Source organism: Heptranchias perlo, chromosome 18 (genome assembly GCF_035084215.1).
Source record: "Heptranchias perlo isolate sHepPer1 chromosome 18, sHepPer1.hap1, whole genome shotgun sequence".
NCBI lineage: Eukaryota > Metazoa > Chordata > Chondrichthyes > Hexanchiformes > Hexanchidae > Heptranchias > Heptranchias perlo.
Genome location: NC_090342.1, coordinates 27,222,819 through 27,237,019, shown reverse-complemented (window position 1 = coordinate 27,237,019; position 14,201 = coordinate 27,222,819). Strand labels below are relative to the sequence as shown.

The 14,201-nt window shown below is 40.4% G+C and overlaps 1 protein-coding gene across 1 annotated transcript in view; it reads right to left on the bottom strand.

The window, feature by feature from the left end:
* Nucleotides 1–14,201, bottom strand: part of LOC137334698 (dedicator of cytokinesis protein 4-like) — a 329,737-nt gene that overhangs the window by 216,244 nt on the left and 99,292 nt on the right. The window contains exons 4-6 of the mRNA XM_067999572.1: nt 13,996–14,051; nt 11,535–11,631; nt 7,225–7,373 (exon numbers count right to left, since the gene is read on the bottom strand). Coding sequence (XP_067855673.1) covers nt 7,225–7,373; nt 11,535–11,631; nt 13,996–14,051 — 302 coding nt within the window. The remainder of the gene's footprint in view (nt 1–7,224; nt 7,374–11,534; nt 11,632–13,995; nt 14,052–14,201) is intronic.

The window sequence follows — 14,201 nt, the reverse complement described above, 5'->3', positions numbered from 1 at the left end:
CCCCCCCCCCCCACTCCCCTGCGATCAGATCCACCCCCCGCTCTTCCCCCAGCTCGTGATGTCCTCCATGGTCCACGATATCCTCTCCGTGCCCCCCCCCGCCCCACCACGATCTCCCCCCAACACATGATCTTTCCCTCCCTCCCTCCTCTCCGCTCCCCAGCTGTGGCCTGGTGCCGCAGACTTTCCCACCTGACAGCCAGCCAGCTTCTCAATCTGGCTGGCTGCCAGCCAGCCTGGAAACGGAGACAAAAAATATAAATGAGGTCATGCCGTTAAATTTGGCAGGGCCTCCAGGAAACCCACATTTACGGGATTCCCGGCCGCTATGACCACCACCCCCCCCAATCCCCGCCTCCCTCCCTGTAAATATCGGGGCCAGAATGTTTTGGCTTCTTTTTCAAGATTTATTTATCGCACTGCATGTTGCAATGTTGAAAATAGGAACTGATATGAGGTAAACAAACTTTGCAATCCTAAAAACAAAACAAATTAAAAATTATTCCATAAAGTACAATGAATAATATAGGAGGTTGGTGCACAAAATGAACTCTGCAGGGAACACTGGCACCATCTGCTACATAAGAGGCGGGCATGTAAGGGAATGAATTCTGTAAGACACAAGGAGCTGGTTCTCCAAAGAATAATGAATAATTGAAGTTGCAATTATATGCTTAAATTATCAAACATTTTCAACTATATTTATTCCGCTAGTTATGCACATTAATTGTATACTTCAAAACTAAAAATAAACCTGTTAAATCATCCTTATGAATAATAATCCAAACAAAAAAAAATCTATTCAAGCTTTAGCTGGTGGCTTATTATAAATTATGCAGATCATATATTCATTGATCCCTTTGTTCTTAATATCTTTGATTAAAAAAAAATCTACCCAAAAAAACAACCTTCAGTTTTATTTTGGTAATTTTGGTGTTATCTTAGAAACCTTAACAAACTTAAGTTTGTCTATTTATATCCCAGTAGCTATTCTCATAATAATAGTAATTTTAACAAAATCAGGCGGTCTCAGAAATAGCACGGGTGCAGCAACACGGAGCACAGATGATTTTTCCCCATAGTCAAGAAATCAGACCGATTGTTCAGTCAACAGCAATCAATGAGGAGAGGATGCAATGACAAGAGAGGTGAGAAATGGAACTTGTATTCACATATGAGAGTGACACAGGGCCCACAGTTAGTTAAAACTCCAGTGGTTGGATCGTTACTTCTCTTCATTTTTGGTGAATCCTGAAGCCCAAGGTGAAAGTTGTCACCACTAAACAATGGAGCACTTCCCCACTTGGTTTGCTTAGTGTCAGTATCAAACACTCCAGAACAAGTGCAAAGCTTTCCCTATTCTGCCCAGGTGAGGAATAAGGCCAATTCCTCATCACCAGTGGGGGAACAGTCTCTGTCCTCCATACTGCTGCACGTACTTGTGCTCTTTACAAGGCCACTTGACCATTCCGGATTGCACAGGGTTGGATAATTTAAATAATCTAAATATGTTCCCTAGGCGTTCTTCACATGCATTGGGGGCCCAGTTTCATTTGAGAGGGGAAGGGGAATCGGAACTGGAGCTGCTGATAAAGGGCAGCTGCGCTTAAAACGACGTACAAGCTTATTTGATGGGAAGCTGATTTCTGCCAAGGAAGATGGCTGGAAGACCAGTGACAACTGATCTCTTCACTGAAGAGAGGCTGGAAGTCCTGCTGTATGAGGTGATGCAGAGGAAAGTAGCTATTTTGGGGGCTGCGGGGAAATCTCCTAATGGAGCCAAAGAGAAGCAGTCATGGCAGAAGATGGCAAGCCATGTCAATGCGGTTGGCACTGGCCAGTACCTCTGCAATTTCCACCCTTACTTCCCTCAGCAACCAAGGATGTATTCCATCTGGACCAGGTGACTTATCTACTTTAAGTACAGCCAGCCTTTCTAGTACCTCCTCTTTATCAATTTTTAGCCCATCCAGTATCGCAACTTTATCTTCCTTTACTGAGACTCTGGCAGCATCATCTTCTTTGTAAAGATGCAAAGCACTCATTTAGTACCTCAGCCATTCCCACTACCTCCATGAGTAGAACTCCTTTATGGTCCCCAATTGGCCCCACCCCTCCTACTACCCATTTACATGCCTTTAGAAGACTTTTGGATTCCCTTTTAATTTGGCCGCCAGTCTATTCTCATACACTCTCTTTGCCCCTCTTATTTCCTTTTTCATTTCCCCGCTAAACTTTCTATATTCTGCCTGGTTCGCACTTGTGTTATCAACTTGCCATCTGTCATACGCCCCTTTTATCCATTTCATCTCACTCACTATCTCTTTTGTCATCCAGGGAGCTCTGGCTTTAGTTGCCCTACTTTTCTGCCTTGTAGGAATGTGCCTGTACTGGATGTAGTCTGCAGGTGGCACAACACTGTGACATCCTCTCTGATAAAGTGGAGACATTGAAGGCAAGTCTCAACAGACATGGCCAAGTACTTGTGCTTTGGTGGACAAGGTAATTCCTGGACTGATTGAGAGTGGGTATCAGAGGCCTGAGATGCAAGTAAATGGGTAGTCTTTCGTCCCTCCGCTAGAACGTCTCTTCGTCCTGTAAAACTAGGACAGCCATTGGTAAGCCCAAAGGAATGCCCTTGCTGAGCAATGTGGTTGTAACGGAGGTCGGCATTTGGAGGCAGGAAGAATGCTGGAACTGGAAGTCTGTACAGAAGGAACCCGATATTGCAGAAAATCAGCAAACGGTTCTGAATTTCCTTTTGAACGATCAATGTAGAAAGGGTAGTTTGGCGTTACAAGCTGGAAACAATTGTTCCAAAAATTGTCAGCAACAGCTTTAAGAGACACCCTTTTTTCCCTGTGCCTACCATAGCTTGTGACTCCTGTACATAATTATGATATACACATCTAGTTCTTAGAGGGATCCTCACATTTAGACAACAACAAAAAAAAAAGTTAAAGGCAAACGTTGCCCGAGCATGCAATGTACAAAACCAAGGAACTACTATCAATCATATTTAACCACGGGTAACTAAACATTTGTGATAAAAAGCTGATGTCAGTAAAGATAACTGGCTGCCAAGGCATTTGAGCAGTCTGAATTCTGCCTCTCTGTCTGTGCCAAAAAAGAAACGGGCATTACATCTTGTGCTGAAAATCTCAATAGACATGAATCACAGGGTAAGAATGACAATTACTGATCAACACCGCAGTCAAAACACACAGCTGAGCCACAAACAGATTGTGCAATCCTATCTACATCTCCACTTCAAAATGAGAAGTGATGCTCCCTTCATTTATCCATAAATCATCTACTGCTGTTTAAACCATTATAAGAACACAATGCAGCTGCTGCCAAAAAGACAACACAAAGATTCCACAGACCTCACTGACAGCTTTTTATTTATTTTAAATATTTAGTCAGGATGTCATAGCTAATTCTGAAAGTTTGTTTACAATAATTCTCCAGCCCAAAGGCATCTAACAATAACTGTGCAGCTAGATTAAGCACACATACATATGGATCAAAATAGTACCAAGTTTTGGATTTTGTATAGCCATGTCTCAACATTAAAGTTGTTTTAATAATGTCCAATCCTTATTTAAGTTGGTTAGTCGATCTCAGCCAGGGTGATAAAAGGAGTGCTACAATTGGTTCTAGTTCCCAAGGATAATGAGAACCAATGTGGTAAAAGTCAACTAAGTTTATTGCCCCAATTTCCCTAGTCTTGCCTTCCTTAGTCTTGAACTCTCCTGACACCTTTGATCCCACCACCTTACCTGGCACAACATTCCAAACATTATTCACCGTTTAAGTAAAGATTTTTTTTCTAAGATCAGTTGTAAAATTTACATTTTGTTGATTTCAATTTATCTCCTCTTGGTCTACTGGCTCAGCTGATCCTAAATTAACATTTGGGATTCATCTTAGCGATGCCCTTTAAATACTCTATGTAACCTCAATGTTGATACCCTCCAACTTTCTTTTATGTTCTTAACATGAAACATTACATCAGCTAAAATGCAGTGTGTTCAATATTGCGCAAACAAACGGATGTTGATTGGTGAAGCTATATCTGGGAATTGAAGGAATATTGCAGGTTGAGTGTTAAAAAATAAATGAACAGATTTGGCAAACAGGCTCACCGAGGGGAGAATTTTAACCTCCAAGAACAGGTGGGTTGAGGCGGGTGGGAAGTTAAAATAACCAATTTTTCCAGCATGATCGCAACCCGACTCCAACACGCACACTTCTGGGTTTAATAGAGGCGCATTTGGATGCCTGCGAGTAACCTACTCGCCAGAGTGAGGTCCTTAATTAGTGCAGGTGGGCGGGTAGTTATCAGAGCAATTAACGTCATTATGAGACCCTAATCAGGTCTTCTTAAATTGATTTTAACAGACCTTCAAATTTAACGCCTCCAGCGTGTGTTTCCTGGGGCTTGTGAACCTTACCAGTGAAACGGAGGCAAGAAGAGCTGGATCCATGAGGTAAGTGCCTTTATTGCACTGCTTGTGATCCAGGAGGAGCAGGAGTGTTTCCTCAAGGCCCAACAAGCTTACCTGCTGCAATCAGACCCACATAAATCAGTCGACTCCCCACCCCCACCCTCCGCGATGTCCAACGCCCCCTGCCGATGTATGAGACTCCCCCCCTCGATGTCCAAGACCACCCCCCTCCCCACTCTGATGTTCAACCCCAACCTCTAACAGTACAAATATAACATTTACCGACCTTCTAGACCTCCAGCATCTCCTTATAGCGATCTCCCTCCTGCTTTCTCGCCCGACAGGCGGCCTGCCTGTCAATCAAGCTTGCTTTCGGGCAGGAAACCTTTTGAAAAATTTTAAGACAGGTCCTACCGTTAAATTCAGTAGGACCTGGAGGAAACCCTTACTTCCGGTTTCCTGTCGACAAACCATCCCCCCATGTTAATATCGGGGCCCAAGTCTCCAAATCTTTATTCCCTGATTTTACCATTAAAAATAAACTTTTAACACATTCCATATACAGAGTCTTCTGTATTTAGTACTATCAAGTCTCAATCACTTGATTTTCTGCACTCAAAATGACTAGCTGATGATATGTTAGCACCTTGCAATCACATCCCACTCCTTCCATTGCCGGGTGCCAATTATAAGGAACTGGCATTTCGCCGAATGTTCATTCGATTGTTACATAACTGTCCAGATGGGTAGCTACCATAGAAGGTATAATCTGCTGGTCTTACAAAAAAAAAATTTTTTTTCAAGCAAACAATTGAGGATTTGGCAGAACTGCAAAGTACCAGCACCAGAAATTTCCTCAGGGCTTCTTCCACTGTACCTTAAGAGGAAGTTTGGTAGAAACTCCATTTATGCGCATATACAGGGGTTTCCACCAAAGTTACAATGGCGGAGCAAAAGAAATGCTGAGGAAATTTGCCGCCCCCAGAAGTCCTGTTCACATGATTTTTAACATACAGTTGTAATATATTCTCTATGCTCCCTATGCCTTTTTATTTTTTTCCACTAGGATCATTTCTAATTCAAGGCTGTGCAATTATTGAAGATCACTTCTTTAGGTCCATATAAGAATAATTGGGCCCTAAAATCTGTGGCTGTTCTGTGTACTCCCGCTGTCACTCTGGGGGGCATTGGAGCCAATCTCAACTTCTTTCACAAAGGGGGGTGACTTTGCGGCCCCCAACCTGGCCACATCCAGCAGACATTCCAATTTTAGAGCAATGCTGGACACCCCTAGTGGCATGGGTGCCTACGATTAGCATGATAGTTAAGACCTTCCCCTGACCCTGCGAACTTTGGCAGAGTTCCTGGACGGGCGCATCTGGCTCTTGCAGTGTACTGGGGCCTTAGATTTTCACCATACATATACATATATAATGACTTGGATGAAACGATGGAGAGATGTATATGACACTAAGTTAGGAAACACAGTAAGTTGTGTAGATGGGAGCAAGAAGCTGCAAAGGGACATAGACAGATTAAATGACTATGGAAGATGGAGTTCCATGTGAAGAAATGAGAGATCATCCACTTTGGATCTGAGAAAGACAAATTGGAATATTTTCTCAATGGTGAGACTAGGAGCTGTGGAAGAGCAAAGGGATTTTGGTGTCCATGTACACAAATCACTAAAAGCTAGTGCACAGGTACAAAAAGTAATCAAAAAGGCTAATGCACTGCTGGCCTTTATCTCAATGGGGCTGGAATACAAAAGTGAGGAACTGATGCTTCAGTTGTACAGAGGCTTGGTCAAGCCCCAACTGAAGAACTGTATTCAGTTAAATTGTAAGGACAGGTTGCACAAACTTAGTTTCTATTCCACTGAGTTTAAAAAGTTGAGGGGTGATCTAATTGAGGTGTTTAAAACAATAAACAGATTCAACAGGGTAGATACAGAGATACTATTTCCTCTGGTGAGGAATCCAAAATAAGAGGGCATGATCTTACAATTCAAGCTCTGGCAGCTAGGAGTGAAATCAGGAAGCATTTCTTCACACAAAGGGTAGTGGAAATCCAAAAGGCTGTGGATGCTGGGTCAACTGAAATTTTCAAAACGGAGATCAGTAGATTTTTGTTAGGTAAGGTGTCAGAGGATTATGGAGAAAAGATGGGCAAATAAGATGGGCAAATGGAGTTGAGGTACAGATCAGCCATGATCTAATAGAATGACCAAACAGGTTTGAGGAGCTGAATGGCCTACTCGCGTTCATATGCAACCGCCCCCAACTGTGGATTTTCGGGCCCACTCTTTTCTTTACATTCAATAACAATTTAAAAACCTCCAATTCACATAAGAAAACACACACAAATCAGAAAGGTGACTGACCTCACTTATTATGTGTCCAGTTTGAAAGTTGACAACACTTTCAAAAACTATGACTACTTACATTACAATGCCTTTTCTAAAGGCCACATAAAATTACGGCAGGCCAGATTTTTTCCTCCAATTTTTTTCCGTTAATAATTCTGTTGTTTTCCAGTTGTCTTGCATCAAGCCATCAAATAGACAGATATCTGATTATCCATTACTTGAGGGAACTGTAATTCTGCTTTCTTTTAGTGCCTTCTGTAATGTACTTGCATTGTACAACACCGATGTTAGCATCTTAACTTTCTATATGCACTTATTCATTTTTAACTACTGTGGAAAATCAACGGTGAAATAAAAACAAACACTACATATCATACAGTACCATAATTATTTGCGAATGCTTACTCATTGCCCCAATCCAGGCGAGCTGTAATGTGCCGCTTTACATCTTTCATCCGGTCATGTGTTAGATGCCCCACGAGTACCTGCCTACGGAGATCAAGCAGCTCATTCATCACATGCCACAGCCGGTGGAACAAATCTCCTTCATTCTTCTGTCAAAGGATGGGAGAAATAAGATAAAAGACTTTGCATGTTTCAGGAAAATAAAATTCTCTTTTAGGAAATTAGTAACTACAAAATACAAGGAATTTAGTGCAGTCCTACATCATGGACAACACCAAAAATTCCTCCCAAAACACAAAGACAGTGTTGATAGAGGATTAAAAATATCAGGAGAAAAGCACGTGAGTGTACCCTCGTGCACACACATATACCACAAAAATGTGTACACACTCATATGTACATACACACACACATATACACCTTATAAACCAAGTCTCTGAGGCTACAGCTGTGAAAAGCATTTAGAATTAAAATAAATCTAAAATAAAAACATAGATGCATAAGAATTAAAAACTAGAACATAAGTAAGCTCCTTAGTGGGACTGGAAAAAAACTGGAGGGGGAAAGAACAGGTAGAAGTCAAGAACTCGGAATGTTACCTCCTCTCACAGAGAGGAGTTAATGGATTAAACGACAAGCAGAGTTTTTTGAAAGCTTTGAAAGAGGCAATAACTGGTGGGTGTTTGCTAAAAATCATTCCAGTGAGGCAATGAATAGGCATTAAAGCAAAAGGGCATGAAAAAGAACTTGAGCTTGTATAACACCTTTCATGTCTTCAGGATGCCCAAAACATTTCACAGCCAATTTAATTAATTTTTGAAAGGTAGTCACAGTTGTGTCAGCAAATGCAGCAGCCGATTTGTCGGAACACAGTTCTAAAGAGGGTCTGCGCTTCAGGTGTGGACTTATCTTTTCTCTTTTTGTGTATTGCCTGATCTGCAATTTATACACATTGATCTGAATCCTTTGATTATATTACAAATGTTCAACAATTTTTTTTCTTTTCTTGCTTTTTTCCGGAACAGATGGTTTTCTTTCCTACTGTCGCTACTAGTTTGAAGTTTTCCCACTGAATTTTTGCTATTGGTGTTCAGATTTTCCATTTCAAATTTCCTTCACTGAAGTTACTCGCTACCATTTGCAATAGAGGAACTTCTTCAAATTATAACAAATATGATGCATGATTAAGGATCTTACTGGAAAATAAGAAGTGTAGCGGGTGTAGGTTTCTCATGCTACAGGAACTGAGTGTTTTACTAAAAAGTAATTCATCCAATTTTATTTGGTTATAATCAAAGTGACTAGGCGATCACAACATGCTATCATTGTGTAGTTTGAAAATCTGGTGCCACCCTGCAAAAAAATCATCCTGTTCTGTTTCTGGACTCAACCCATATCATTGCTCCTGGCTCCTATCTAATGCTGTGCTGCTCCAAGGGATCAAACTGTGCTGCACTGTGGGTGGGAATTTCTGATCTTACAAAACTATTGCCCACAGTTCAATTCTCCAGAGCAGCATGAAGTGCGATTTAGGAACCATGATGAGAGGTGAATTGAGGAAGACTGGCTTTGTGAACTAAGAGGAGGAGCAGGAGGAAGAAAAGAGCTTCCATGAGCTGGGAGAAGGAAAGAGGAGAGCACTGACATGAACTGGAGGAGGGAAGGGGATTAATAAACAATTTAACCTTCAATAAAATAATTTAACAACTCAGATTTAACAACTGAGAGCATCAATACATATCCACAATAGCTCACAAATTTTTGCCACAATCTTCTGCAATTTTCCACTGGACCTGGTAATAATACTTCATTTAAGCTGCACATTTGGCTGCCACTGAACGAGAAAATGACTGGCAGCTTTGGATCAACTTCCTTTAATGAAAAATGATGTCAATCCTTTTTGATCAACTGAAATACTCACTAACTGAGCCGATGGCAGATGGTAGCTGAGCGTGTCTCCAGAGTCATCCTGACCTGAAATGCCACGTTTCCATGGAGATGTGGGGCATGGATTTAAATAAGGATTTTTCTTACCAGGTAGGTGCGGTTTCAGAAAAAAAAATTATTTCAGAGAAGAGCTGGGGAATATCTTTTGTTATTAAAAGCACCCCTCCGGTAGGATCCTCTTAAATTAATAATGTGTCAGTCAGATTCACAGGAATTCCTGAATCACAGCAGCCATACAAATACTGGGTCTGAATCAATACAAGTATCTACAATATGCATTTTGGATCTTTTTAGGCCCACCGTGTACATCTAATCTGGAAATGGTCTCCTCAGAGCACAGTCTGGAACAGACGGTACAACTTCTATCTCAGGTGTGCCGCTGCTGGATAGTAATAATGTCCTGCTTTTATGTATTTATTCAATATAGAACTGAAACTATGCAGTGCATTTGAATCCCCTCATTAGTGGCAATGGTACAATTTTGTTCTCCATCACTGAGAGGGCGAGGACCAGGAAAATCACAATTAACACAGCACAGGAAATGATGACAGTGGAATTATTATCTTTTGTTTAGTTTCCCATCCATTTTTTGTATTATTCCCCTCCCATCCTGCACTTTTAGTTTTCACTATCCCTGAGCCACACACCACCTCCTGACCAAGAGGCCAAGGAACTGTTTGCAGAATTTAGCAAATGCTGCTTTATAACTGGTTGCTAGATGGTCCAAGGGTGACCTAGATTGACCAGGTCATATTTCCCCTCTCCCTACATGAAAATGCCTTGCATGCATTCAGGTTCCAACATTGAGACATTACTTTGTAATTTTTTTTAAAAATTCAAAATGAATGTGAGCATCAGTGAATGTTTAAGGGCACTAGAAACCAATTTAAACGGCACTGTTAATAGCGCCCAATCTCATTAACTTCCACTTTTAGATTACAGTTACAAGTGATCTTTTAAACCTCTCTCTTCCCATTTCTCTTAGTGTTAGCACAAAAAGAAATAACAGTGATAAAAACTGAACCGTTGCTGTGTATCTGGGGCTAATGAGGAAAAAATATAGAATTAATGGCCTACTTTAACAGCATAACAGGATTTACACTGGTAACACTGCAAGAATAAATGAACCACAACAGAGGATCAGTTCATTCATCAGTTTTATTCCTTGAATTGATACTTTTAATTTCAGCTGATTATCACAAAAAGCCTGCCACTTCAATCTACTTCACTGTCGTGAGTTTAGTTGCCACAACCTTGAGTCGGTCATGAGGAAACATGCCACAGTTCCATTTTGCCTGAAGTGAAAGATAAACCTACACCTCAAAATCAGTTAGTGAATAGCCCTGCCCCCAGTAAAGTACAAGTCCGCAGCTATAGCCACCCCTAAAAGTGTAGGCAGATTGCAGTTGGACATTGCTTTGGTTATTGTTTTTTTTAATTGCTATAGTGTATTTTATGATGGTGTTCAATACTCTGGCAGTGAATTGTATAGCATTACCCTCTCAATGTACTCTACTACAATACTTCAAACCATCACAGAGCTGAACAGGAAATGTGAAGGTTTTATTTTCGAGACCCTGAACTTCCTGTCAACTGAGGTGTACAAAGACGTACTGTCTTTTGTGTCTGAAATAGTTCAGACAGCTCTTATGGTAATAACTAGGACAGACTTAATTATTCGGATTCAGATGGGAAAAATGCCACACAAGATTACCTTCAGAAGGATTTATGTACCCTGGAAAATATTTTTAATTAAATAGCCTTCTCCAAATTTCATGTCATGAAAGCAAAAATAAAGTCAGAACAGCCAGTTAAATGACAGAGTTTGAAAAGTATGTCAATCAGAGAAATAGACATTTTAAACTCATGGATGTAAGATGAACCATTTATAATTCCAATCTACTAGCCCACAGCAGTTGAAAAACGATTTTATATTAAACCCACACCAATGCTGCTTCAGCTGTCAGACCTAACACACGGTGTCTTGCCTAGCTGTTCAAACAGTATGCAAGTGTCAAAAATGTTCATGTGTGAGAGGAATATGAATGTGTGATGATTCATTAGGCCCAATCTATTTTTAATGTGAACAAGGCTTCTGGATGTACTGCTCATCCAACCAGATTATTTTTGTATGAAAACAATGGCAAGATTACAGTAAAATTCCTACGGTCCCACAGGTTATAGCTTTCAACTGTTTTGTACTTCTGCACTTATTAATCTATGAATACAGATATCACAAAATTCTGGTGTTCTGCTTTCAAGGACTCAGAAATTACAGCACTGATGGAGGCCAATTGACCCATGCAAGCACATTTCAGGATATACAGGGATTCGTTTCTTTTATAAAAGAAGAAAACTATTACCACATAAAGCTGTTTCCACATAATCCCCCATTCTCGTAAAGTTCCTGTCATCTCTGTGATGACAGTGTCTTCTGCTGGAATGATTGTTTCAAATTGCCTGTGGTTGTAAAAAGAATACATCATCCACGAGCTAACTGCTACACATTTGCAACATGTCATAAAAGTGTTGGGCCATTTCACTTTGTAACTATGCATTTCAGTCCTACCTAATTAAAGAATAACTTAAAATTCTAATTGTAAACTTCCAGGGTGGAAAATTTCTCTGTTGATCTAGGGAAATTCCACCCATACGATTTTAAAGTTTATGAAGCCTTACAAATGATTTCTAAGCACTCCTGCACATATCTGTATTTTTAACAATTTCTTCAAAGACTTGAGCAATGAAAGATGTATACTCTTATTTTCTTGCTGGCAAAACAGACAGTAATTCCCTCAATAATTGTTCGAAATATAATTCCGCCAAGTGAAATTTCCATGCAGTAATTGCAATCTACCCATTCAGGAATATACAGTGCAAAAAGATAGAGTTAGAAATCAAGTATGATCTCTTAATTTTATTCTCTCTTTCTGTCTGTGTGATAAGGACTCTAAATAGGCTCGACTTATACTTGTGGATCTTACCAAAGATCCTTTTTTTTTCAATTTTATAAGTAGTTTACTTATCAGCAAGCTAGCTATTTTGCACAATATCTTTTGGCTTTGACTTAAATTTTCCAAGCTTATTGTACAAATATACACAACATATCCAACAGAAGTTTTGTGAAGTATTTACTGGTCCTTAGCAGATGGCCAAGTCATTGGACTTCTACATTTAAAAACCTATTTTCATTCAAGTTTATACATACATCGATATATATACACATTGTAGACAATAGAAACAGCATCATGGGGCAAAAAATCAGGGGCTCTTCTGACACACTCATGGTCTAAGACCAGGAAGGTGTGTGGTGGAAGGACTGGAAATTAAGTCAGGGATTGGCCTTCCCTGATACTTTTCGTGGGGTCTTGTTTGGGGCACAGCCTCCAATCACCCCAAACTGGAACACTCGTGCCAGTGGGCGGGGATGTGACTTTCAAGTTGGTGTTTTCTTGTTCCTAGCCTGGCGGAACATCAGGGGCCGGTAAGCCAAATTAAAGCAGGTGTACCGGCCCACCAACTGTTAGATGTGGGATCCACCTGGGGGAGGTCCAGGCGTGGGACATGACCAGGAACCCCTAAGATTTTTTAAAAAGCTAATTTTTTTCATCTCTCTTACAAACGGATGGGGGCATTGGGATACCGATGGGATATTTCTGGGTTGGGAGGGATGACAGCACTAAGCCTCTCTTTCTCTTCCCACCCACCCCCCACCCCCAGGCCCCAGGCCCCCCCACCGAGAAGCCAGCTACCATCCCATTTTGCATCTGGCAGATGCTTGAGATGCGCACCTAATGGGCATATTTAAATTGGGTGATCTCCCCATAACTCATATTTTGGCAGGGTCAGCGATGGAGGTCATGGACAGGTGCATCCCAGTACTAATGTCAAGCCTGTGGATTTTCAGCCCACATAACTATACCCACCTAAAATTAATCAACTTTAGAAAAATAAAGACAGCCCCAGAGGTAAGGAATTTCAACATTCTTACATATACAGTTAAAACTAAATGCTGCTCTAACCAGTTTTGTCCTGGAAACAACGCCAGACCTAATTGTGTTCTTTCCGATCTCCAGGAATAATATGGGAGATTGGAGGATTAAGGAGGTCAAATGTTATTTATTTAATTAATCTTGTGTTTTAACTCAACCTAGTCCAAGAACAAATCTGGGACCTTTTAGGCGATACGACTTTCAGTTACATGCTTTCTTCACCAAGTGAGTGGGTGGCAAGTATCCAAAAAATAAATAAAGGGCCAACAGATACCATCAAAAAATGCTTGGACTGTAGGTGCAAAGAATATATAAAGGTTCCCACATACAGATGACTTAGGGGGGATTTTCGGCTTTCCTAAAACAGTGAAACGCATTCACTATTGAGGGCAAATTATTCAACGGACTGAAAGAATGTAATTGTCAACTGCACTTTATGCATGTACAGTATTCCAATTTATAGGGAAAATGTAAATATAGTTTTTTTGCTCATTATATTTACAGTCTTTTATAAATCCTACATATGTAAGGAAATATTTCAATGCTTAATACCAATTAATCTCTCAATGTTATTCATGAAAGCCTCCCGTAGGCAGCCCATTTGATCACAACTGGAGAACAATTATAGGTTATGAAGAATATTTTGGTCTGTTGGGTCCAAGGATTATATCTTACTGCATGCATCTGGGTACTATGATATGGTAATTACCGTAGAAATTCAGGATAATAACTGTACTAATCATAATATTATTTCATCAACATTCCAAACCCCACTTAGATAGTTAGGCTGTGAACAGTCTTCTCTTTCATAATTTAGAATCACTGAACTTACCCTTTGTTTTTGATATTTGCATTTTTCAAGTGAATATAGGCAGCTGGGAAAATTCCCTTTAAGAATAAAAAAAAATTCTCAAGGTTACTTTTTTTCCCCCCAAAGTCGTTTTGTTACTTCTAAAACACATACAATACATTATTAAGAACCACACGTTGCGAACAATAGGCTCTTGACATGCCTTGAAATATATACCATCATACGTT